At 38.8% G+C, this 27,303-nt stretch overlaps 2 protein-coding genes across 3 annotated transcripts in view; one reads left to right on the top strand and one right to left on the bottom strand.

Annotated features, from left to right (window-relative positions):
- LOC131068698 (glutathione gamma-glutamylcysteinyltransferase 1) overlaps window positions 1-27,303 on the top strand; it is a 136,319-nt gene that overhangs the window by 31,708 nt on the left and 77,308 nt on the right. The window contains exon 2 of one of the 2 annotated variants that reach the window (XM_058003948.2): window positions 6,136-6,292. The exons of the other annotated variant lie outside the window; for it this stretch is intronic. Coding sequence (XP_057859931.1) covers window positions 6,136-6,292 — 157 coding nt within the window. The remainder of the gene's footprint in view (window positions 1-6,135; window positions 6,293-27,303) is intronic. 2 annotated transcript variants of the gene reach the window in all.
- On the bottom strand, window positions 24,841-25,470 carry LOC131856134 (uncharacterized). Its single transcript, XM_059207533.1, has 2 exons — window positions 25,199-25,470; window positions 24,841-25,098 (listed from the first exon to the last, which is right to left on the bottom strand). The coding sequence occupies exons 1-2, from the start codon at window positions 25,410-25,412 to the stop codon at window positions 24,923-24,925; spliced, it is 390 nt and encodes a 129-aa protein (XP_059063516.1). The 5' UTR covers window positions 25,413-25,470; the 3' UTR covers window positions 24,841-24,922.

Below are 27,303 nucleotides of genomic sequence, written 5' to 3'. Positions count from 1 at the left end.
TAAAGCGCTCTTGTCCCTCACCAAGGGACCAGGGCGAAATCCCCACATATGCCTATTTGCCTAACATTTTGAAATGCTATTTTTTGTTTCCAAGACTCAAGGAGGAGTGGGGAATGATGTTTTATTCTTTGAAGGTAATTGGAGGTTGATGTGATCAAGAGTTTGTACAATGAATTAAAGAACGCTCCTGTCCTTCACCAAAGGACTAGGGCGATTTTTATAAAATCAACAATTTCCCTCCAAAATCACGTCAAGGCAAGGTGATGCAAGATGAGAAATGCCTTTTTTAAAAATGGTGAACAAGGAATTGCTTCCAAATTGACAATCCTAGGCTCAAATGCAAAAATCGCTCCTGTCCTTCACTGGAGGACCAGGGCGAAAATCTTGGGAGAGCCTATTTTGCCTTGAGGAAACGAGTTAAGCATGTATAGAATGAACAATGGGGATCATTGCTTACCCCCACAACATGAATTGGCAATTTAAAAGATAAAGATCAAGGACAAAAGTAGAAAATCGCTCCTGTCCCTCACCAAGGGACCAGGGCGAAAATGTCCTAAGGCACACTCCTTCTAAAGATCAAGTGAATTAAACTCAAAGTTCCAAATAACATGCCATTTTGGACGCCAAGGATGAGGTTTTGAACGTGAAGGCAAGGAATACAAGGTTTAAAATGCAAGAGCGCTCCTGTCCCTCTCCAAGGGACTAGAGCGAGGTTATTGACATTCGTTATTTTTTTACCATGCTTGGGCGTTAATATCCTCTAGATCGCATTAGATGCCAAGTTCGCTAAAAACTTCGAAATATTTTAAAATTTTTAATTAAATTGGCATTTAATAAAGGTGCATGGGTATTTAATAATTAATTTGAGCCTTAGAAAATTGATTTTTTTAATTAATTGAGGCATTTGAAATTAATTATTATTAAATTAAAATTAAAAGATAGAGCGCTTGAGGTATCATTTTAATATTTTGTCAAGTCGGCCTTCTTCTTTTATTAATTTTTGTTTATTTTGGGTTCTATTTTAGCAAGTCGGCCAATGGAAAATGAAGTGGTAAGAGCCTATATAGTAGGGGTGTTTTGAGCAATTTTAATCAATCATTCATTCATTACTTCGAGTGCGATTTGGAAGAGCAAGAAAGAAGTGCGAAAACTGGTCTAGTTGGAGCGAATTTTGTTGGAGGCTAGAGGTGGTGGAATTGATGCTTGTGAAGACTAGAGGAAGTACATTTTGCTAAAGGGAGGACTTCGATCTATCTTTCGTCTAGCAAATTCTCCTATTTTTGCATCATTTCTTAGAATTAATTCTCAAGTGGAGGTATGGCGTGATCATCCTTGTCCCAATGTTGAAATTTTGAATTTTGAACTTCAAGTTTTTTTGAAATTGCATAGTTAATTAGGAAATGATAACTCAAAGATTTATCATGAAGTTTCCTAATTAAAAGCTTAAATCTTCCTTTCTACTCTATATTTCTACGTTGTAAAATATATTGCTCATTATGAAATGTTGTGTAGGTGTCAAGATGGCGACCCCAAAGGCAGGAACATCCACTAGTCATCCAACTCTCATGAAGGAAGATCAGAGGAATGAAGAATTGGAGACCAAGATCGTGTCAAAGTGGAGCAACATTGGAGATACCAACTTGGGAAACTTCAGTGTGAAGAAGTTTCGAGAGGTCCCTTACATTGGAAAACCATCACCTGTCGCAAAGAGAATAATTGAAAGTGGCATCATCAAGGCGGCCGGTTTCCCTCCAGCGGTCCAGTGCCATGAGCTGATGATCGAGTGTGCTCGCCATTATGACCCACAATCAAGATCAATCGTGTCCAAGGAAGGGAACACTTTGGCTTACCTTTCAGAAGAGGCTATAAGTGAGGCTCTCCATCTTCCAGAACATAAAGATATGATTTACAAAAGCTTAGAAGGAGCCAAGTCCATGTATGAAGATGATCCAGACACTTGCTTGAGCATCATCAATAAGAATTGGTTACTCAAAAGTTGTCCTCGCCTGAGCAAGATTCCCAACACACCACATAGGATCGACTTCCAGGAGGAATACAGAGATTTGATAACTTTACTCAATCGAGTTACAGGTGCTCCTCAAGCCTTCTATTTTGAGAAGTGGATGTTCTACTTCATCTAGGTAATAGTTCAAGGAAAAGGAACAATTCATTGGGCTAGAATTATTAGCCATTGCTTGGACGTACAGTTAAGGAGACTAAAGCCTACCAAGTCATTCCACATGAGCTCGTACATCATATATGCCTTGATCAGGAGTTTCGAATATGCAGGACTACCTCACAGAGGAGTGATCGGAAGAGGACCCGGGGAAGTCAGAGTTTGTGACTCTTATGTTCATTTGCATCATCCACCTGGAAGTGACTACAAGTTAGTCAATGATACCTTCACGATGAACATCACCAGCATATTGCAAGGCGGGATTCACAATCGGCTATCTCAAGATGCACAAGAGCTTGTAAAGAGGTATGGTGCTTGGTTCATCCAATTCCAAAAGTTTACATATATTAGAGTTCATGGGTGTCCTTCACCTCCCTATATGTTGCCAAGATATTCGACAGACAGGATAGTGCTACTTGAGGTGACTAGGCAGTTGGCGACTTATGCGAAGGCATTCAGACACAGGCATGGAAATGGAATTCTTGTGCCTATCATACTAGGGAATTCAGTTGAGGTATGTCCTAATGCTCTAGCCTTGGATGATGCAGAAGGGAGTTGGCCTTATATTCATTTTCATTCTTTGCCTTGAGGGAGAATTTTGATCCTTATGGGTATATAGAAGAGATGGTAGAAAGTACAGGCATGAAGTTCAGGTAGAGGACTTTTGGATGAATCTCTCAAGTGATCTAGAAGTAAAAAGAAAGATGCATTCCAGATTGCCTTTAGATTTCATCAGGAGATGCAAAGTTTACAGAGTGGCCGATCAAGCTTAGGACAGTGGCAGACATCTCCAATCATCTTATGACCGAGAAGACAAAGCAGTGAGGATAGATTGGAACGAGCCTGAGGTTTTGGACTTAAAAGCTTTGATGGCTCCAGTTTTGTCATGTACTCACAGATGGGTAGATGTACAACATCAAAAGTTGAGAGAACAGAACATACCAATGACTTTTACTTTGGAGGAAAGGCCAGGAGAAGGAGGAGCAAGTGCAAGTGAAGGCAATCCTCATCCTAGAAGCGCAAGTGAAGGCAATCCTCATCCCAGAAGCGCAAGTGAAGGCAATCCTCATCCTAGAGGCACGAAGAGGAAAGAAAGACCTGAGAAAAGGGAACCCTCCAAGAAGAAGCAAGAGGCCAATCGAGATCGCTCATCCGGTACATCTTCTCGACATGAAAAAAGGACGAGTCAAGTTGTAGGACAAGAGAAGAGGGTACCTGAAGTCGAGGAATCTATGGAATCAATGGTACAAAATGATAAACACGAAGAAGGGCAGGCATCTCAACGTTCATCAAGTCAATCTCCCCAAGTCAATGAGCTACATGAAGACAAGAATGATGATGAAGTGACATCTCCTCTCCGAGAAGAAGAACCATTGCCTAAAGAGATACAAGTTAGAGAGACAAGATCTGCCATTCCAGATTGGTTGAAGGAGAGACTAACAAGGGTGATTGTGATCGAGGATGAAGATAACGTGATTGACTTAGAAAGCCTTGTACGAAATTCTCAGGAAGGAACGGAGAAAAAGAAGGCCACTAAGATGACCAAGATGATCAGAGATGAGACAGGATCCAGGAAGTTGCAGATAGCTACACCAGCAGCGGACAAGTATGAAGGTGAGATCCTTGCAGAAGAATATGATGTAGAAACATTTGAGCTTGGTCCACTCACCGCTGAGCAGGCACTGGATGAGGCAACCGATTCATTTGAAGTACTTAAAGACAAGCTTAAGGAAGAAATGGAAAATAATAGAAAGCTTGAGAGAGAGGTCGGTGCTTGGAGAGGCTACTTTAGCCATCTCAATCAGCCTTTGGGACGTCAGGATCCAGCAGTGTCTCCTATACAAGCACTTCCCCTTGAATCAGTTGGCGAGGCAGAAAGAGTCAAGAGCTTGGTTCAGCTTATGAGCTCTTGGATTGACAAATCCCACACAGTTGCCGTTGAATTTGCAACAAGAATGATGCAGACAATCCATCGAGCTATCCAGGTCCTTGAGATCATCCACAACCTAATGATAACAGTGGCCGCCTTTGCCCACATTAGAGATGTTATCATTCCTGTTCTACAAGTAATCAGGCAAACACGAAGGAAGATCCTAGCACAAGAAAAGATAATGGATGGAGGAGCTCATAATTTACTCCAGTGGTCAACTCTACTCCAGATGAAGGAAGTTCTTTTCGAAGACATCAGCACCAAATGCAATCAAGTTGAAGAAGTCATCCATCCAATTCAGGACAAGGTGTTTGAGGTGTTATGTACTATTCTTGGCAGGAGGATTGAAGTTGAGACAGATGTGGATCTTCAAGAGTTGGAAGAAAAGGTCAAGGTCATCTTTTGCAAAGATGAGAATGTTATCACAGATGAGCAAAGGGATCAAATGTTCGCTACTATGCTCCTGATTGAGAAAATCAAAGAACTCGAACCTGGATGGGATGCGGCTCTTCTCAAGGCCTTTGATCAGGTTATTCACTTGGAGGAACGAATGAGGAATCTTCTCGAGATTCCTATTGCTGAGATTGAAGGAATTGTGTCTAGATTCATTGCATATGCTAAGAAAGAGCATTGGAAAGGGAATAAGGTTCTAGAAGAGAGGTTGTTGTAGATGATGTGGCACCTTAATTATCATTGGTCTATGTTTCCTAGATTTTTGTGCCAATTAAATATTTGGCTATGCATTTAATATTGTTCAATAAAAAGGGGACTTTTTGTAACAAACCCTAATTAGGGTTTAGGTGTCAAAATCTCAGCCATTGATCTTCTTTTGATCTGGGCCATTCATTGTAATTGAGGATGCTATATATACCCTCACTCCTTTTCATTTTGATATAGTCAGATAGTTAGAAGTTAGAAGATTAGAGCTTTTGGATAGTCCGAAAGTTATTTTGTAGCAAGATTGAGCATTGAAGAGAGAATTTCAAGCAATTGTTGTCTATTTTGGCTTTGAGATCAATAAAATATTGAAGTTATGGTGTTTTATTGCAATTCTTGTGGCTATCTTCATGGTTGTTTACTTTCTTGAATCATTCTCAGTCGAAGTAGTATTTAAGTTTGAAGGACTAAGTGTTGGGCTTGATCTTTGGTGAGATTCACGTTCCAAACCACTAGCTTCTTACTGATTGTAAGGATGCCTTGTGTGGTCAACTGGAGATATTTGGATTGCTTAAACCTTCAATCATTATGGAACTATTGATATGTACCTTCATGGTAGTGTCTATGATTCTTGATGAATTGAAGAAATCATTAGTCACCGTAGAAGATCGCATCAATTTCAGTAGAGTTGTTATTCCTTGGCAATACTGAAATTGGTAGAATCTTACCAAGTCTAGCCTACATTGAGTCATCCTTAGGATTAGATTAGAATCCATCTCTTGCAAACTCCACCTTTTGATCTTTTTGAGAACTTGTTAGTTTTAGGAAATTCTGTTCCTACAATTCGGAAACGTAAGGCCCCCTTGATGAAACAGCATTCACAACGACCACTGGTGCTTATCCACACGTAGAGACCCTACATCGGAGAACCTTGGAGTCATCCTGATTGATCCTTTTTCGCGATATCTTCAGCAATCAGAGGCTTTATTCAAGAGAGGATAAGGTACCCTTGGGTATTTTATTTTGTGTTTGATTGTGTACAAAATACACGTCAACAATAGTCTATTTCTTTTTCATGCTGCATTTCTTATATTTGTCATTTGTGCAAGACGTCTTTGTTTCTTTTCTGTTTTGACCCTTGGAGTATCTTCAAAATGATTATACTATGCTTGTAAAGTCCTGAAAAAAATGTATTTATCTCTGTTGTATATTATATATAATGTTGAAAAATGGAATTAGGAAACATGAAATGTTAATGGGTAATGATTTTTCCACTCTTTGTCCTTGCTAGGTTTTTTGTCAAAGGAACTATAAGTGTTTCCATTTTATTATTGCTTGTATTTTGCGTTGATGTTCAATTTTTCTTTTATAGGCGCTTTTCCGTGAGGCTCTTCAAAGTGGAACCATGGAGGGGTTCTTTAAACTTATTTCATACTTCCAGACACAATCTGAACCTGCTTATTGTGGTTTGGCCAGCCTTTCAGTTGTTCTCAATGCACTTGCAATTGATCCAGGAAGAAAATGGAAGGGTACGCCTATATGTGAAATAAACTCACTATAGAAAGCATAAATAAAACTGTGTTAAGGATTCAAGTGTGTTGATTTGATTTGTTTCTTATCAATAGTTTGTACTACGTATGGGACTTGCACCTTTTCTCTCAAATACAGATTGTCTTCCTTCACTATTCCAATGTAAACAGTTGGTTATGATTTTCCATTTTGGTGGGCATTATTAGAAAATATGTTATGGTCATAACAGTTTAAAATTGGTAGGTATTAGCTGGTTTGTAGTTATGAGTTAGATGATAGTGATAGGTTATTTGACAGTTAAGAGATAGTTGAGAGTTCCAAAATCTGTTGATTCATTCTTATCATGTAGTGCAGACTTGAGCATTAATGCATGGATAATTGCTTCCACTTCTCTCTCTATTTTCTTATGTTCTATTTTATTCTTTTTGGTATTAGAATTCAAGGTGGGGGATCTTTAGGATTGACATTAGAAGGTTAGAAGTTTGAGGTTTGAATATATGAGAAGCATGGTCGCTTAAAAACCATGTGATGACCATTATATGATTTATTTATTTATTTTATGAAGCTGGAACAATTCTAGGAAAGAAAGAACAATGTAACACACCAATGTACTAAAAAATAAGGTCCAATATTCAAGATTGGCAGTTATATTGAAATTTAAAGACCAAACTTTAAATTTTTTGAAAATTCCTATTTTTAAAAATTTGGTTTTTGTTTTTTCTTATCTCAGATTGAGTAGATAAGAACAAAAGTTACAAGTTTCTATTTTTATATAGTTGTAGATAGCAATGGTCAAAGTTAAATTATACAAATTCAAGCTTTATCAAAAAATGGTTTCAAAAGGCAATAAAATGATGGAAAATTCATTGAAGTCAATGGTTTTATGGTGTTAGTGTTAAAAAATGAAAAACCGGAATAAACTTAAAAGAAATTGGAAGTTGTTAGTTAATCATTTTGAAAGTGGAACCTGCTCACCAAAGAGTGTTGACTTGGACGTTTGTATGCTTCTCTCACACTCTCAAACAAGTGAGAATCAACAACTTGTTTTACAGCTTTAGTGTTTCACACATTCATATTGCCTTAAAGTTCTCTTCTATACACCCTTAGAAGTTGTTATTGTATGTCTCTTTAACCATCTATGAAGGGATCCTTAGATTGTATCTCCCAACTTCTCTCATCCAAAGGAAGTTGTCTTGGTTTTTCTACTTGGTTTGACAAATCAACCCATGCTTCGACCTCTACTTCTTTCTTGAGATGGATTTTGATGTAGGATTTCTATGGCTAGCATTTTTTTAGTTTCTTCTCTTAATTGTCTTCTTTGTTCTCTTTGTTCTCCAATTCGTAAGGTTCGTTTGATCTCTTGATCCTGACTATGTTGTGGTCTCTCCCTGCTTTTATTTTGGGGTCTACAAACATGAATATCTTAAATTATATTTGACTTCTTTTAAGTCAATAATGTCAAATGTTTTCTTATTAATCTGATAAAAACAATACTTGAATTGATGATAGAAATAACAATGCATACCAGACCGATGAGTAAAATAATATCTTTATTCACACAAGAAGTTATTACAAAAGGAGACTAGAGATGGTCAGCCAAGGATCCAACTCCTTTCCTTGACTATGCTAAGACCATTTATAAAGTGTAACAACCACTACTCTATATATAAGAAAACAACGAACTATCTCATCAATTAAAATATGAGTTTGCAACAAACTTACAACTTCAACTAAAAAGGAAATTAACTAACTATCTAATTGCTTTTCATCAAAATATGAAACTAACTAATTCAATTGAAAAGTAGTTGAACTTTAATTGAGCAATTAAAAGGAACAAGAAAGAGAACTCAATAAATACTTTTCTTTTTTTGAAGGAAAAAATAAAAGTTTAGAGATTACAATCATTAATCTCTCCTAATTTCTTTGTAACAAGCCTCAACATAGTCTAGAAGAGGGAGAGCATCATCAAGGGCTTTTCCACCCAACCATGGACCTGGCAGTCTCTCGCACACCTTCCAACTGGAAGTGCCCTACCCTTCGTAAGGGTAGCAGACTAAGGACTAGACCTAGTTTCCATCTTGCCATCTAAGCTTGGTGTTTAGAACCTACATGAATCTAGTTGGTCACACACTAACTAGTATGACCATTTGACTAGTAGTTGTATTTGGTTCTTGTGAACTGACGGTCACATCCTTTAAGCAGCACCACCTTGGCCAAGGTTTCATTTAACATGCATGCAAGTGTTGTCAGATTTCACCACCTTTACTCGACTTGTTTACACTGGAGTTCATTTCCACATATAGGTCTCAACGATAGTGTACAAGTGACCCACAGTATTACCAACAATAAAACCTTTAGTTTCTTGACAGTTGTAATTAATTAACAGTCCATATGACCTTTAAGGAAAAGTGACACATTAGTTCAGCGTCTGCTGTAAATGTGACTCATACTAACCCATGGTCAACAAAGGTTTTGGTAAATACATCTCAAATTGAAACAGAGAATCGGTTCCCACTGGGTTACTTTTAAACAAAAGAACAATTCATTAATAGTCAGATTAGGCAACTTCAACTTTATACCTTAAGACTTGTACCTACTTAATGATTAGATCCCTCATAGGTCTTGATTCAGAGCTTGATCAAATACTTAGTTCAATGTTTTACTAAAGATTCACTCAAGCATTCAATTGTACAATACGTAATGATATTAATGCAACAAAGATAATCTGCATAGTAGTTATCTACATATTCTCTTTGATTAAGTTTTAATTAACATAGAGACTTTGAATTCATTGCTTTGTTATACCATTAACATGGTATGTAGACAGATCTTTGTTCTGCTCTTAGAACTTCTTTTAAGAAGATTGATTAATCTCTAAACATTGCACTATTCATGATTATACATATTCAAAAATTCAAATCATTATTAACAAAATGCTAGAACAGAATCGATACTATCATATTCATCTTAGACTAAAAGGAATTTAACATGCCTAAGTTGTGGCGAAGTTGATAAAGGATGTCCCCTCTTGATAGGATTTTCTCTATTGCATGTAAAATTATACTTGCATTCCTTTTTCAAAAACCCGACCAGCCAAAGGAAGGCGATTTTATTGGAAATTTGAAGCATTTTTTGTGGAGAATTTTTGGGAGATAGAAGGCGTTTGGGATTCTTCCCTATTCTCATGCATTTGCAAACACATATCACGCCATTTGAAGTGTATGATTGCTGGTTTTTGGGTGTTGAATAAGCAAACACGTTTTTTCCAAAAACCGCGATTTTCTCTCCCAAGTTGCCACGGATCTTCAATCTCCTAAGTCATTTTTGCTTGCGGCGTTGAAGTTGGAAGAAGATTCGAACCTTTCTTGGGCCATTTTATTTGCATTTGGTGCCACATTTTTCAGCTTATGGCGTTTTAGTAAAAACGTGGCTAGGGTTTTGGATTGCGGTTTATCTCTATTTAAGAGCTATTCTCCCTCCCTTCAAAGATTGATCATCTTTTGAAGAAGCATTTTCAGATTGAAACAAGGTATGATTTCTTTTCTTTTCTTGTTTTCTTATTTTCCTTTCTAGTTGTAGATTTGTATATATGTGGATTTTGCCCAAAAAATCGGTTTTGTGAGAGAGATTTTCCCCTTTGAAAAGCAATTTTTGAATTGCATTGTTCTTCCCCATTTTGCCTCTATACTTGTATTCGAGATTTTAAATCCTGATTACAAGTTGGATGAAAATCATTGTTCTTCCCTTACGGTTAAAAAAGTTTAACCATTTTTGGTTGAAATTCCAAGTTCAAAAATGAAAATACCCATCCTTCCAAAATCAGGTTTTTAGAACCGGATTGCATGTCCAAAGATCTTCCCATTTTTATGAAAATGACATTCCCAAAATCTTCCCATTTTTATCCATGCATATTGCCTATATCCGTACTTTCCGTTCACGTCATTTCCCGCAAGTCTAATTCTCATTTTTCACTCATTTCTCCATTTACCGTTTTGCAAGTATACTTGCATTCAGGTTTTAAAAATCTGATTACATGTATGCTCTTCCCAACTTATATACTTGCAAAAATTCCCCCAAGATCCGAAATTGGTCAAAGTCAAGATTCCCAGCATTCCCATTTATTTCCCATTTTTCTCTCACAAAATTGTGAAGTGCAAGGGTTGAAGTTCTTCCCATTTGAAAAAGGAAAAATGTTTGTTGCAGCTGATTATGATGTTGCCTTAACACTTCTAAGTCTTCATCGCAGTATACCAGGTTGTCTTTCAATGTCAGATTTGCCTTCATCCCCAAATCCGAAAAAGATGAAGTACAAATATGACAAGTATCAGAATGAAGTTTCACCTTCGCAAGTCTCTTCTCCTTTGGATCGCATAAAAGATACAGAGATCGGGCATGTAGACATGTCATAATTTGTCAAGAGGGTGGAGGATCCGTAGGATAGTAATATGCAGCGGCTGTTGGACAGCCATATCCATCACGCATCTTCGTTTCCAGTGGCTGCCCTAAAACCTGAATTTGTTCTCGCTTGCACCCATTGCTTTGACAAGGAGACGAGAACCATTAAAAATGATAATGGTGAAGCAATAATCCGTCTTGACGCAGACATGATTGAGAAGTCTTCAGAATACCACTAGCACCTGTTTATATGGAGATTTCCAAAGGTAGTGTAGCTGAGTACTATGTGAAAAGGGAGAAGGATTGCAAACGTCATATTAACAGGTGGATCCATGAGCCACGAGCTGCTTTCTCAAGGTGGGCCAAGTTGTACCATTGTGACTTCAAATGGGAGATTGGGGACATCATAACTCTCTTCAGCAGAATGATGGGTCTTGAACATTCTAATGTTTTTGAGCCCTGGATGTACTAGTTCATCATGTTCATAAGGCAGTCCCATCACATATCATGGGGAGAAGTCATTAGTGATACCTTGTGTGAGCAACTTTCAGCAGTCCCGTCCACCATGACTTTCTACATGAACTCATACTTGGTGTTCTTGGCAGCGTCACTTAGACATTTTCTTGGTCTTTCTACCAAAGGTGATCACTCGCTTATACCGGTATGGGAATATTATGATCAGTTGCCTCTGAGACCCAGTAGGCTGCATTTCAGAAGAGTTCAAGATGCATTCTTTGGTTACTTCATGTGCCAATTTGACAAGACTCTAAAGAACGGAAGGCATTCAGATGAGGCATGGGAAAGAGTGAATGAGTATGGGTGCTTGTTTCTTCAATTCCCGACCTTTACCTATATGAGAGTCGGCTGCTATAGTGGGCAGCCGTACATGTTTCCTAGATACCCGTCTGATAAGATCATTCTTATCGAGTTGGGAAGATAGATCATGGCTGTGCATGCTCATCAGTCTGTCAGACATAAGGTTGGAATGGGGATTTCTACAACAAACCCATTGAAAATTGGCCGGTATTCTCTTGTCACATCCGTCAAAGCCAAGGCCATGGAGACTGAAATGCAGGAAATTAAACTCAAAAGGTTTAAGTCCAGGGCTGATTTTGATTACTGGGGGATGAAGGAAAAGATCAAAAAATCCTTCGTGCATGTTCATCGTATTGAGGATATTTGGGTAGATCTCCGAATAGAAGTAGAGGTTCTCAAGATGGACTACTGCAGGCTTACTGTTGAGCAAGTTATTGATTTGAACTTGGTGGATATTCCACAAGGGATGATTGATGATGGGCATGTGCTTGATCCTGAATATATTTCCTGAAGGGTTGAGGAAGCTCCACTTCTTTTAATCCAATGGTCACACAAGGAGTCCACATCCATTCTTGAGAGATTTCAGCCTATCTTGGCTAACACCAACGCTTGGCTGAAAAGTAATGGTGTTAGACTCATTAAAATCAAGGTTGGAAAAGAAGATGACTCTACGGGACCTCTTGGAAGTCTGAGATTCAGGTCGACAACAAGGAAGGTGCATCATCTTTAGGCACAAGGATCAAATTGCGGGTTAGTCGAGCAACAGTACTTCCTCCTACAGAGGCAACGGTTCGTGGGAAAGAGAAGTTTCGGCTTCACATTCATGTGATTGATCCTGTAGTTCCAGAAGAAGGACAACAATCAGACGATGCTCCTAGATCTCTAGCCTCGGAATCACCTCGTGAGATTCCCTCTTCAGCCTCTATGGAGTTGCCTCTATCTCCTCCTGACATAGTGGTGGAGGAGTCTCCTCAGAATGCCGTCCCTATTTCAGTAGTTGAGCCCTCTATTGATCATCAACAAGAGAGTTTGCTGGAAATCCTCGAGGATACTCCTGCATACATTCATCTATCGGAGATTGATACTTCTACTTCCAACTTTGAGGAGTTCATGAAGTAGACTTCATGTCCTTCGGTTATTGAGCAAACCATGGTTGCTATTCAGATGAATACTTCCCCCAGGGTGACCACAGTTATGCAAACATAAACTGCTTCTCCTCTGCTTGCAGCTGTTACTGATGGAGAGTTGATGGCTTTACCTCCGTGGCTTAGTTCTTTTACCCCAAAAAGGAAGAAGCAAGAAATCTCACCGGATGCCTTTGATTATCAGCAACTAAAACAGTCTAGGCCCAAGGTTGCAAAAAAGGCCAAGACTATCTCAAGAGTAACTCTTGATAGCAACAAGATGAAGGTAGCTGAAATTGTTGAACCTTTAGCAGATAAGCCACTTGAAGAGATGTCAGCTACTGATTACAAGGTCACAAGGGTGGAATTGGGTAAGCAAACGCATGAAATGGTTAAACATGATGCCCAGTATTCTGTAGCCTCACTAGTGCAACGATATGATGAACTTATAGCTAAGAAAGATAAGCTAGAAGAGGACAACCGGCAACTTGTTGCAGCTGTTCGTAAAATCACAAGACAGACTAGTGAAGTGAGTAATCCTACAAGTTCTTTCGAGGCACGAGAATCAATCCAAAGAGTTGAGAGGGCTGCTCAAAAGGTACAAGCACTGGAATCTTGGGTTGATCAGCTTTATAATCTATCTACACAAGTCTTGAAGGAGGTTTTCCAAATGATGGCCAAGTTGAAAACCATTGAAGAACAATTGAACCAAGTTTCTGATACTTTCAAACGGAACTTGGAAAAGGTAGAAGATAGCTTGACTTTTTGGCTTAAAATTCCTCAACAAAAGTTAAGCATTCTTCTAGAACGTCAGGTAATTCCTTCAAGAGTTGTGTACTTGGAATATCAGGAGCTCTTGGAGAACAAAGCCCTTGTTCTTAAGTCACCTATTGAAGACCTTGATGATGCTATGATGTTGCGAATGGAAGTTTTTCAGGATATGATCTCTCATTGTCAGAAAGCTTCTTGCACCATCATGGGTCATGATGGGGAATTGTTGGTAGAAGAAAAGGTTTTTTTTGATTTGCAGTTGAAGATCCATCAAGAGTGAAAAAGTGAACCATTTTCAGCAGCATCCATTCAAGCCTTAGTGACTTATCAAGTTTACTTACGGGAAATTCAGTCTTCCTTTGAGAGAAATAATGCCACAATCCTTTGTTGCAGCGATGTTATCGTGAAAACCCTGATCGTGGCCAAAAATACCAATGAACCAGATCTTGATGAGTTGCAAATGATCATCCAGAAGTTCGAAGGATTCATGTTTTCACACTTTGCAGCTTAAGTGTTTTTCAACATTGAGTTGTATTTTTCAAGAATTGTAATCTCTTAGTTGTAGTTTTTCTTTTGACAAGTTACATGTAAAAATCTTTTTGTAAGTCAAGTCTTTACTTGCACTTCTGTAATTACATGTAAAGCAACTACATGTTGTGTTCAATTAGGACTGTAGTTGGAATAAGTCATAGTTAGTTATTAAATAAGTCTTGGTGGTTGAGAGAATTTCTCAAGTTAGTTGGGATCCTCCCACCATTTTCTCATGAGTCCTCTCCTATAAATATTTGAGGGGTCTATTGTAATTTTTATCTTTTAGAAAGCAAACAAAAACTCTGCTAAATTTACAGCAAAGAAGTCTTTGAGCTTTTATGTGTAAATTAAAGAATTTAAAGGAATAGAAGAAAATTGCTCAAGCTTTGAGTCTTTGTGCTACATGTCATGTCCCCTTTCTAGAGTGGACATCGGAGACAGAGGAGTTGGCCTATCATTGGAGTCTCGTAGGCTAGCAGAGGTTGATTGGGACTCATTCAGTGCATATAGTGATTGGATTTTGGCTTTACAGGCAGTTTGGAGCCAGTTTGGAGCAGTTCCTAGATTTTAGGGGGTATCCCTAAATTTTAGGAGGTCGTGACAGTTGCCAGTCGTGAGGTTATTCATGACCTTTTAGATGGTTTCAGTTTCAAAGAGATTGGGCTTGTTTCCTAAATTTTAGGAACATCCCTAGATTTTAGGGATGAGACTACCAGTGAATCCTTGATTTCCGACTTCAGTCACAGACAGGTGACAGGATGATTTTAGGGTTTGTAATGTCAGTTGGGCATTTTGTGGCTATTTGGGTTATATTTTTAATATTTCCTAAGTTAGCGTTTAATAATTAAATAAGGCTAAGTTGTTAGCCATTTTGGGGATTTTTGGTCTCATCTGGATGCGCATCCTATTGTGTGATAGCTCGTTGGAAAGATCTTGAAATTCTTTAAATCTTTCTCTTTGGTCTCAGGGCAATTCAGTGAGCGGATTTCTGTCTATGGGGAAAAAGGTCATTTTCTAGTAACATGACCACTTTAAAATAAGAAATTATAACATTTCCACTAGACCACGCCACTTGGAGACAATTAGGGTTCGATTTGCAATTGAGAGGGGTTATAAGGGGATAGGAGCTTCATTCTATGATTATCTTTTACATATTTTACATCTTGGATTTGAGATTTGGCTCTGGAAGAGCTTTTCAGCATCTGGGACGCCAACCCCAATGCCTTGCTTGTTTGGGACGTAGCCCCCAATACAGTGGTTTGGATTTATTTGCAGCTATTAGCATCTTGGAGATTTAGTACGGTTGTACCTGGCAGCCACTTTTCTTCCCACGTGCAGCACTTGGAGGGCTGGAATCTTGCCGCAGCTTCATTCCTGGTTATGTTACTCTTTCAGCATCCAGGTTGGGATTATTCCTGATTGTAATCTTCCTGAAATTATTGGAAATCTTCATCTGGTCGAATATTTGATTTTATATTCAAAAATCTGCCTTGAATCGAATTTGTCTTGGTTGTATATGAACTTCATTTTCAGTACTTTGTTCATGTACTTGTACTTCATTATTTACTTGTTGAAAAATCATCAAAATACAAGAAGAATCCAACCCTTCTGCAACTTCTGTCTATTTCTGAAAGAAAATATTAATAAGCAGGAAAAATCAATTTAAAATAATAAAAATTACAGCAGATTAGTAAAAGAGATCCATCAGGGATCTTTCACTACATTCTTGAGTTTGTGTTCCATATTTCCTTTCTTGCAAGTGTTTCTTTGAGAACTTAATCAAATTTGATGCGCAGTCTTTGAGCTGCAAATATTGGAGATTAACTTAGTTAAAGTATAAGTTCTATTGGGAAAGAGTTGTAAGACTTTGTGCTTACACTTGTTCTTAAATAGAGTTTAGAAGTAATTAGATTTTTATAAGAAAAAGCTGTGAGTCTTTGAGCTCACACTTGTTCTTGCTGTTTTGCGTAGAAAAAATAAGATATTTCAGTCTTTGAGCTATTATAATTTGTTCTTAATAGAGTTAGTATAGAAAAGGGTAGATAGGACTTCACATAGTCAAGACTTTGAGCTTGATATTGTTGTCCCATCCCGAAGGAAGTGACGGAAGTCTTTGAGCTTTCAAGAAACTTCATTTCCTTCCTCTCATTTCATTTTGAAAGTTGTTACTGTTGTTTTATATCAAATCGCTATCACTTTTCTGTGAAGAGAAAAGGATATTGTCTTTCTTGAAAGAAGAAGAAAGACTGCTGTCCCATCCTATTTTATTTTCAAAGTTATAGTTAGATAGGAGGAGCCTTCCCTTAATTAGGAGAGTTTTACTCGCACACTGTGGTTGAAACCACAATTTTGTATATTTTCCCAAGTGTACAAAATTTTCAACCAACACGAAGTCCACAAAAGAAACCGCCCATGCAAAACGTCTACTATCTTGATCGATAATTACTAGTAAGGAAAACCTGAGAGGTGGCGGAGAGAGAGGGAGTAACATCTTGTTGTGACGTATTCACACATCGCCCCGTTGCAAATGGGGACCCCTACTTTTTGCTTTCTAGGGTTAGTTTTCTTTGCTTGGTTGTCTGGTCTTGGCTTTTAGCCTTTGCATTGGAGAGTTGTCAGAGAGATCATTAGGATAGCAGGCTCTGCTTAAGTAAAAGGGATTGAGTCAGGTGGATCTCCTCAAGAGGTCAGGTCAATTTAGTGATTAGGGGCTATTTAGATCATTCCTAGGGTGTTTTTTGTGTACTATCTGGTCGCACTTCAAGTTGCTAAATCAAACCTTGGTTGAATGCATAATGTCCTCTTAGGTCCCATCCCTTACATCAACGACAGAGCGAATTCTCCTTAAGGAGTCTAGAATGTCATCCCGATCCTCAAATGTCCTGAAATTTGGCTGTCTGGAATGTCATCCTGATCCTGAAATTGACTGTCTGGAAAATTGAAGAATCCTCCAAAAACTAGATTTTGCATTATAACTCCTGGAGGTCCGAAACCACTCTCAAACATCTTGACAATATATATGGAATATAACTTAAAGTATAAGTTCTTATACTTAAATGTTATATTCCATATATGGATCCTGACAGAGAGACTAAAGACAAATTTCGCTCCTGACACTTCCAAAGGGTCTAGAGCGAATTTCCTAATATCTCCCTTCCTGGTCTTAATTTGCCTCATAAACCTTGTCCTTATGGCGTAGTTGAGAGAGTATTGAGGTGTGAAACAAAGTGAAGTGATGAAAAGTAAGGAATTTGAGCATAATTGCAAATTTCGCTCCTGACCCTTCAAAAGGGTCCAGAGTGAAATTCCCCAAAATACCTATTTCTTCACTAAGGACATCAAACAATGGACATACATGGCAAGGAAAGTCTAAGGCAAAGCCAAGTGGAAGAGAAGTCAATTTGAGCCTAAAAGAGCAAGTTCGCTCTTGACCCTTCCAAAGGGTCCAGAGTGAATTCCTTCATAAGGCATTCTACCTTGCCCAAACCTATGAACTAATACTTGTCCCATGCATTTTTGAGAGCAAAGCACTTGTTTGGATAAGGAAATGTGGGAAATGTAGTCAAGATTTGAGCCTAAATGTGAATTTTGCTCGTGACCCTTCCAAAGGGTCCAGAGCGAAATTCTTGAATGACCTTATTTCCTCACTAAGACCTTGAAATAAACGCCACTTTGAGAGCAAGTTGACTTGATGATAATAGGAGAAGTCTTGAGAAGTTATATCCAAGGCAAGGAAAGGAGGAAGGAGGTGTGAAATGAGCTCAAGGATGAATTTCGCTCCTGACCCTTCCAAAGGTTCCAGAGCGAAATTTTCCATAAACCCTATTTGCTCCTTGTTATGATCAAGACTTTGACTTCTAAGGCATGGTTGGGAAGATTTTGATGTGTACTTGCCTTTGAAAGGTAGTTTGAGGCAATGGAGTGGTGAAAATCAACCTAAAACAAGAATTTCGCTCTTGACCCTTGCAAAGTGTCTAGAGTGAAATCCTCAACTTGACCCTCTATTTTGCCTAATGCATTAGAAAGACCTTGTTTTGAGCTAAGTGGATGGCAAATTGACTTGATTGTGGTGAGGAGAGATGGGTTTGATCAAGTTTGAAGGTGAGTTGAGAGGAAGAAGTGTGAAATTAACCCAAAGTGTGAATTTCGCTCCTGCCCTTCCAAAGGGTCTAGAGCGAAATTCTCCATAGATACTATTTTCTTCCTTGTTTAGAACAACATCCTTGTTCCTTGGACATAGTGGGGGTGGATTGATATACTCTTGCCTTAAGAAGTGATTGAAAGTGAAGGAGATGAAGGATTTTGTCCAAAAGCATGAATTTCGCCCCTGACCCTTCCAAAGGGTCCAAAGCGAAATTCTTCAAGGCACCTATTTTCTCCTTGGATGAGGTCAAAGCCTTGGTTCCTATGGCATAGATGGACATGGAGTGATGTGTATTTGCCTTGCAATGAAGATTGGAGTTAAAGAAATGAAGAATCAAGCCTAAATCTTGAATTTCGCTCCTGACCCCTTCCAAAGGGTCCAGAGTGAAATTCTCAAAATCTCCTTTTTCTTCCAATTTTGTGTTAAGCCAAATGTTGACCAGGGTGAATTGAGCTTGAAGATCTCCCTAAGCATGCATTTGGATGAGTTGTGATCACTAGAAGTGAAGATTCTAAGCTAGAGCATTAATTTCGCTCCTGACCCTTCCAAAGGGTCCAGAGTGAAATTCTTTGTAGGTCCTGTCTGTAATGTCCCCACTTTTTTAGCATCTCAGTGGAGTTCTTAGCGTTTACATTCTCCGAAGGCTAAGTGGAGAAATAAGGAGAAATTGATTAAATTAATTTCTTATTAAGTCGTTAAATAAAATAAAATAAAAAAAGGTGACTTTATATTTAATTAATTTAATTAAAAGTGACTTAAGTGATTTATTTAAATATTTTAATGTTATTATAAAGTTATAAAGTAACTTTATAATAATAAAGTCACTTTAATATTATAATGTGTGAATATGTCTTTAATCCCACATTGGCCAAGAAAGTGTTCGAGCTCTCATAAGAAAGAATAAAAAGGGACTTAAGAGCTCATTTTATATCATCCATCCAGAGAATTGATATTTGTTTGTTATGAACTTGGGAGAAGAAGCCAAGGGTTTCTGATTCAGTCAGCCATTGGAGAGCGACAATTCTTCAATGTTGCAACCATTTGAGGTGGTGAAATATCCACTGAATTTGGCATTTCAGGAGAGCTTCATTCTGGAGTTCTATTTGGGCTTTAAAAAGAAGGGAAGACATCTAGGGTATGCAGATTTTCGAATATATATCAATTGCAGACCTACAGTTTCATTTGGCAGCTATTAAAAATCAGAATTGAAGCAATCATTTCAAGATACAATTGCTGCCACAGTACCCGCGCTACAGTAGACGCTACAGTAACCGCGCTACAGTAGACGCTACAGTAGTCGCGCTACAGTAATCCGTGAATAGTGAAACGCTACAGTGGCGTGAATAGTGATGTGCTACAGTACTAAGAAATCAGGCATTTAATTGGCAAATTATTCGTAGCTACAGCAGGAACGTGTTTAATTGGCAGTCCATTGAAGAGTGGAGACCATCATTTGCAGCAAGCATTTTACATATCAGGTTCTCTAATTTTGCTGTCATAAGTTTTGGAAATTACATGTTATACCTTTGTAACTATTTGGTGTGAGAATAACTAATAAAAACTTCATTATGCTGCTGCCACATAATTTCTAGTTTGCATGCCAAGTGTTTGATGATTTGTCAAGCAGCTGTAGTTGTTATTTTTAGTTACTTATATGCATCAAAATCAATTGGCATATCATTTCTATGACATTGTTAGTCAATCTTTCATGGTTAGAGGCATTCAAAACATTAATTGCAGTGTACAAGACCCAAACAATACAAACAGAAAACTCATAACAGCAAGTACAGACTTTGCAAGACAAGTGTTTGACAAAATTCCCAAGGGTAGAAATCAATGATTTAAGGGCAAAGTTAGTAAGGGTTCTTACACTGTCCTTGGCCATGGTCTAGAGCGAAATCCTCTTTTCAGGCCCTCCTGGGGGTTAAACAAGTATTGCCTTCATGAGAGAGGGATCCAAAGGTGAGAATCAAGGGGAATTGAAGTAAGAAGGATAGAGCTAAGTGAGGGAAAACAAAGAAAGTATGAATTTCGCTCCCGACCCTTCCAAAGGGTCTAGAGCGAAATTCTCAAAAAAAACATCTAATTCGCTCATGTATGAGTTCAAGATATGGATTCCTAGGCATTGGTGGAGAGAAAACTAATATATTTTTACCTTGGGATGCAATTTGGAGCAAGGAAGTGGTGGATGGAGTCTTAATCATGAAAATCGCTTCTGACCCTTCTAAAGGGTCCAGAGCGAAATCCTTTGAAATCCCTATTTTTCACCTTGTTTGAGTTGGGCAAAGGGCTAGTTGTGAGATCATTATGGGAGGAGGTTTGAAGTTAAGTCCAAGATTGTGAAATATTGAAAATGATGTCTGATTGAGCTAAAACTCAAATTTCGCTCCTGACCCTTCCAAAGGGTCCAGAGCGAAATTCTTATAGGGCATGTCCCTAGGGAGGATCCTAAGCAAATTCCATTTTGATGCCTTCTTGTTAATGATTTAAGGTAAGAAATGCTATGTTGGGATAAATATATCATGTGTACTTAATCATCTTTTGGTTTGTTTTGCAGATAGAGGAGGATCAAGCCAGGACAAGGATGACCTATTCTAGTACCATCATCATCAAGGACACTTCAAATGCATGGAGGAGGACTTCAAGTGTTCGAGAAAAGCATTGGGAGATTTCAAGTGTTCAAGGAGTTCCAAGCTATCCTCAAAGACTCCATTCTGCCACATGAAGAAACCATAGGATGACAGAGAAGGACCTTACAAGCACTTCAAAGCAATATGAGCTACCAAAGAAAGAAAACTTGACAGTAAGGAGGCTTCATCAAACACAGGAGGGTCAAGGAGAGGTACATCATTCATCGCATCAAAGACAGAGGAGGATCAACCAAGGCACAAACGCCAGACAAGGTGGCATCCCAGTCACTATTCCTCTAGTCAGATAGGTCCACCTCAGCATGTCCAGATTCAATGTACCTGACTCGCCAGTGATGACACAAACTTTGAGGCACCTACCCCTATTTCCTATTGGTTCTCTAATATTGAATGTAATTTTCTCATTGGCTAAAGGAGTTTGTTATATCAAACCCTAATTAGGGTTTCTATCTTGTAATCCTAGCCATTGATTGTAAATCAATCAGAGCCATTGAAATGTAAGGAGCTCTCTGTAATGTCCCCTTCTCATTGACGCTCTCTCAGTGGTCCATTAGCCTATTCCTTAGACCCGTAGGCTAGGTGGAATGAAGAATGAGGGTCTAGCATTGATGAAACGAGAACTTACTATTTTTAGTAAGTCAGGGAATGGTCATTCTGGTGTTACTGTACTACTGAGTTCTCCTTGTTTTGCCTCTGGACGTGATGATCGTGTTTTTCTGAGCATTAGTTCTTGACTTACTATTTTTAGTAAGTGGCAGTGTGGCACAATTCTATTTTTGGCAGTAGACAGGGTTCTGATTCTGCAGCAGTTTTGGTGGTCATCCTAACTCAATTTCTTCCTAGCAATTTTAATAATCAGTACCAGAGTCATATGCGAAATAATTGAATATTAATTCCTTATCCTAAGGTTTAATATTTAATTAATCTGATTATTGACGACCGATTTATTAAAATGTGGGATTAATGCCTATTTTTCCTAAGTTCTGGCGAATTTCATGTTTATTATGAGATATCGAAATATTGAGAAAGATATTATATTTTTTATAACTTATCTCTAATATTTGCCTAAGTGTCACTTGGGTCCTTGCCTTAGGCGTGAGAAGTTGACTTGTAGGAAATGGCGCCACTCTTGGGGTCCACATGTAGTGGAGCGAAATGCAAATGAGGAAGCGTTGAAATTGAAGGAAATGGCATTTGGGTTTGAGGTGTGTGGAGTTATAAATATGAGACTTGGGCTCCCATTTCCACATATTTGAAAATCGCATCGTTATGTTGTCGGTTTGGCTACTGAAAATCTAAGCTTCGAAGTTGGCTTCCTAGCTGAGTCTCAGTTTCGTACTTGCAATATAGTACCTAGCTGTGCCCTTGTGTTCCCATTGCAAATTGGTTAATGAGTTGCAGATTATGGAGTGTTCGATGTTGGATTTGATTGCTTCTGGTTGCTGGTCGCGGGACTGCTGAAAGTGAAATTTGCTCATATCTCTTAACCAGGCGACTCCATCCATCTGGGTACCGGCTCATCCTTCCTTCCATGCCATGGCGATACAATGTGTGAGTTTTTATCTGTTTTGATTGAGCAATGAATTTAATAGATAAAATCGAAATTCCTAGGCTAGGCGTGGGTTTTCTGTTTTGCATTGGGATGCGTGCAAAATAAAAATAAGTTTGTTTGGGATGTGGCTTTGATTGGTTGTCATTGCATTTGATGTATGGTGGGATTGGGATTGATTTGAGTTGATTCGGGCAAAAAATGAGTGAGTTATGTGTGTTTTGATGTTTCCATAGGCTACTGAAACTGTACTTTCAGCCTGTAGATCAGTGTAACAGAAAATTACACTCACGTTGTAGAAATCTGCAATTATTCATCTCATCTCATCTCTATATTGTAAGGTTGTTTCAGTAGTACTGATCATCCCCTTCTTTCTGCTTTCTTTTGTAATTACCCACTGCATAAGTGGAAGAGGCTGGCTTGCCGCCTTTTAAGTTTTGTAATTCAGTTTTTGTACTCTGTCCTCCCGCTGAATAAGTGGTCAAGTGACAAGTTCAATATAATGGTCCTCTCGCTGAAATATGCGGTAGAGTGATAACTTCAAAGAAACGAGACTTGGACTCGGCTCGGACTCGGCAAGGCCGACTCGGACTCAGACTCGGGACTCGGCGTCAGACTCGGCTCCAGACTCGGCTGGACTCGGGAAAGTGAAAAACTCAAGAAATTTAGAGATTTTAAAGATTTAAAACTTGTTTCAGACACCCTTTATTGAATACACCTTAAAGACACAAAAACATCATTAAACTCGACTCATTTGATTACATACACAAGTATACATCAATCACATAAGCATAAACGCAAATTGTAGCTGAAGAAAATAAGAAACATAGATATATAAATATTGTCAAATGTATACAATATTACAAAACTCATGGAATAAAAAATCCATGTCATCATATGATCATCATCAAATGTTTCATACAAATACCAAAGGTAAATAGTAAATACTAAATACAACTATAAGTGTACAAGCCTATGGCTGAGAGGGCCGTGCACCCTCTCGCCCTGGCCCCCTGCGAAGGCATTTAAAGTAGGTCCTGGATGATTCAGCAGCCATAGTAGCTCCCCGTGACACCATGCCATGCTCACCAACATCAGGGATAGGTGTCACTCTGAGTCTCAGTATTTCCTGTCTCTGCTCATGCTCTCTGCTCCTCCTCTGCCATGGCTACAGCCTCAGCCTCTATATCTACCTGGTTGATCCAATCAATGTCATCATCACTAAATACAGCTGTAGGAGTCCCAGGAGTTGTCTGATTCTCATTGGCCCACTTTGCTTCAAGATCAACTTCATCTAGAATGATAGGAGACATGTCAACTGTTGCATTCTTTCTCATTCTCAGGCGGAGGTTGTAGTGAACAAAGACGAGATCATTCATCTTCTCCACAGATAATCTATTGCGCCTCTTGGAGTGTATGTGCTCAAACATACTCCAATTGCGCTCACAACCTGATGTGCTGCATGGTTGGCTCAAGATACGAATGGCCAACTTCTGAACATTTGGTGTCTCTGGGCCAAAAAAGTTCCACCAATGATCTGAGTTTGAAATGAGAAAAATAAATAAAATCAGTCTCACTCATCAACTCATTTAACAAGTTACAATATAGTATTGAATAAAACTAAAATTAAGCCTAACAATTTATTTTTACCTGGCATCATAGTTGTCCTACCGTCTTTGGCGACAGGACGAGAGAAGGTCTCCCCTTGTGCATTTGAGAACATCTATAGCTCTCGAAAAAGGTCTATCTGAGAAGTACCAGCAGGTCCCATCTTCTCCATGATTGCATATAGCCCATTAAGGACCTCCGCATCAGCCTTGAAAGAAGGGATAAAACGGAATGCCGGATTCAGATAATAGGCTGCCGCATGGATGGGCCTATGTAGCTGATGATGCCATCTCCTATCAATGATCTCCCAAATGGGACCATACTTGCTCTCATCTGCTCCATAGACGAATCTGATGGCCTCCTTTGCCCTATCCATGCCCTCATATATATAGCCCATTGCGGGCTTATCTCCATCCGCAACTCGCAACAAAACCACCAAGGGCTTAACAAACTGCAAAATTGAAAATATTGTGTAATTTAGAAAAATGAGCAAATAAGAGAATACATATAATAAGTTATAAAACATGAAGCTAAATTGTAGAATTTATAAAAAAATTACCTTCACTATCTCATCACAAGGGACCCAAAAGCCTTGCTCATCAAAAATGCAGTCTGCCATCTCTATCCCCGCAGGGGTGGTAGCATAGGATGAGGAAGACCACTCCTCACCAACAATCATACATCTCAAGGCAGGCTTAGACCTAAGCATGGACTGCAATGTGAGGAAGTTTGTGGCAAATCTTGTGATTCCTGGATGATGCAACTCCTTCTGCTCTGTGTATTGTCTCATAAGAGCCAACACCCATGAATGATTATATACAAATTTGCAGACATTTCTTGCCCTTTCTACACCTCTCTTGACCCATGGGATTTTTCCAATATCCTCCAACATGAGGTCAATGCAATGAGCAGCACATGGAGTCCAAACTATAGATGGGTGCCTCTCTATCAATAGTCTACCTGCAGCAACATAATTTGTTGCATTGTAAATTGTAATTAATGGAGGTACAAACTACAAGATAGTAATTAATTTGCAAACAAAATTAGTTTGTAATCAAAAGTTTACCCGCAGCAACATAATTTGCTGCATTGTTGGTCACCACCTGTACCACGTTCTCCTCACCCACATCTTCAATCACCTCCTCTATCTGCTCACATAGGTAGGTGGCATTCTTGCAATGGGCGGAGGCATCAATGGACTTGATGAAAACGGTGCCCCCTGAAATAAAAAAATAAAGCTAGGTCAATGATCATTCAATAAACCATTAGATAAAAAATAAAAAATTAAAGACTATATGAAACTAAAATTAATCAATCACCTGCGGAAGAAACAAGAAAATTAAGGAGAGTTCTATTTCTCCTATCCGTCCAACCATCAGTCATGATGGTGCAACCTTTAGTGCTCCATATGTGGCGTTGTTCATCTAAATCCTTTTTCACATCATCCACCATTTGAGACAAAATGGGTCCCCTCAAATCACCCTCACTAGGGGCTTTGAACCCCGCCCCGCATATGGTAATGGCATCAACCATTTGTTGCCAATAAGGAGACTTGTCGCAAAGAAACTCAATGAGATAAGTTAAGTATAAAAATTAAAACAATCAAAGTTATCAAACATAAAAGTTAGTAAAACATTCACTTGGCTACAAAGAATGGAATACAGCTGTAGCTCCAAAACCTGCCAATTGCCATTTTAGCAGCATCATGGACCTCCTTGTTCCAACCCATGCCCTCAAGCGACGGTTGGGACCCAGGAATAGTGCGAGGCACAAAGAAGGAATCCAACCTAGATTTACGAATCCTAGGTCCAATGGTAACATTCCCACTACAACTACTAGTGGTAGGAGCATGAGAAGTGGCGGTGGCACTGCCACTTATAGAAGTAGAAGCAGAAACGGAAGCACCAACAGTAGCAAACTGAGTGGGACGATACGAAGGTAAGGAAGAAGGGCCTCCAACACAACCTAACTGTGTCCCTCTTCCTAAAACTGTCTCTCTCCCAATGGCCGCTTGATCCTCCTTTTGTTTCTTTTTTCTTTCAATCTCCTCAACCATTACATAACAATCACGTATGGCCTTAGAGACTGCTTTTAGGCATGGTTCGGCATCATGTCCACGCACACCAGCAATATGGTATTTCAGCCTATATATACCTCCATGGAATATTGTTTTGCAAAACATACATTTTGTTTGCCCCTTTCCTTGCCTTGGAAAATCCTCATGATATTTCCAAGCAGGGTCATTTCTCATGGGGGGTCTAGAAGCTGAAGTAGACATTTTAGGATAGTTTTGTGAAAGTTGAAGTTGAGGCAAATAATAAAGTGAAGTTTGCTGCAATAAAACATTACAAATACAAAATAAAATTAATACATACATTCAAAAAAACTAAAGTAGGGTTTGTAAATTTTTTTTTTTAAAAATTGTAGGGTTTGTCAAACCCTACAATTTAAAAAAAATAAAATTTACAAACCCTACATACAACCCTACATAGTACAACTACATACTACATGCTACATACAAATTACAAACATACAAAAGATCTTGCATACAAGAAAATGTAAAACTTTCAAAATAAATGAATAGAAAATGGAATTTTTGCATATAAGAAACAAAATAATGTTAAAAAAAACAATCTTACCTCTTACAACAAGCTTGAAATGAGTTGCAAACTCTTCCTATCCAACTCTTGATGCACCAAATCGAAACACAATGTAGCTCCAATGTGACAAATTGAAGAAAACTTGAGCTTCCTCCTTGCTGGTTTTTCTTCTATGCACCCTTGTTTTTCTTCCCAACTCACTTTACTCTTCCTTTTTTTGCAAGTGAATGAAATGAAAGTCACTTTTAGGGCTAGAAGACAATTAACATTAAAAAATGGATTTAAAAAAACTTTCCAAACTATTTTTTTTTTGACTTTTTAGTTGTGCCAACGCCGGCCGAGTCCAGGGCTCAGGACTCGCCGAGTTTGGCGATTTTGGGCCAAAATCGCCAACTCGGCGAGTTTGGCGAGTTTACTCTCCAAACTCGGTTGAGTCCGAGTCCGAGCCCCTGGGACTCGTTTGGCCTGACTTGGACTCGGAGTCGCCAAATTTGGGCGATTTCGGGCGAGTCTCGTTTCTTTGGATAGCTTAATGTAATGTCCTCCCGCTGAAATACGCGGTAGAGTGATTGAACTTCAATTTCTTGTAATTTTTCCCTTGGTCGATTTACCGCCAAGAGTTTGGTTTCTACCTTGCTGGATAAGCAAAAGGGGCTGGCTTGCCGCCCATGCATTGTAATTTTTAGTTTGATTATTGTTGCTAACGATCCCCGAAACACCGTGTGCTCTCACCCTCCCAGTCTGGGCTCTCGGTGAACAAAAGGTGGAAGGTTTCCCTTTCAGTTGTTTGGATTATTCCTCTAACCTTAACGGGTTATTTGTTG

This window comes from Cryptomeria japonica, chromosome 6 (assembly GCF_030272615.1).
Source record: "Cryptomeria japonica chromosome 6, Sugi_1.0, whole genome shotgun sequence".
Classification (NCBI taxonomy): domain Eukaryota; kingdom Viridiplantae; phylum Streptophyta; class Pinopsida; order Cupressales; family Cupressaceae; genus Cryptomeria; species Cryptomeria japonica.
This window is presented reverse-complemented; position numbering and strand designations above follow the sequence as displayed.

Bases quoted from the DNA above. Each gene is read 5' to 3' on its own strand.
- LOC131856134 (XM_059207533.1), bottom strand. From the start codon at position 25,412: ATGGTTGATGCCATTACCATATGCGGGGCGGGGTTCAAAGCCCCTAGT. The intron at 25,099-25,198 runs GTGATTGATTAA...TTTTTATTTCAG, and splicing joins TTTTCTTGTTTCTTCCGCAG to GGGGCACCGTTTTCATCAAG.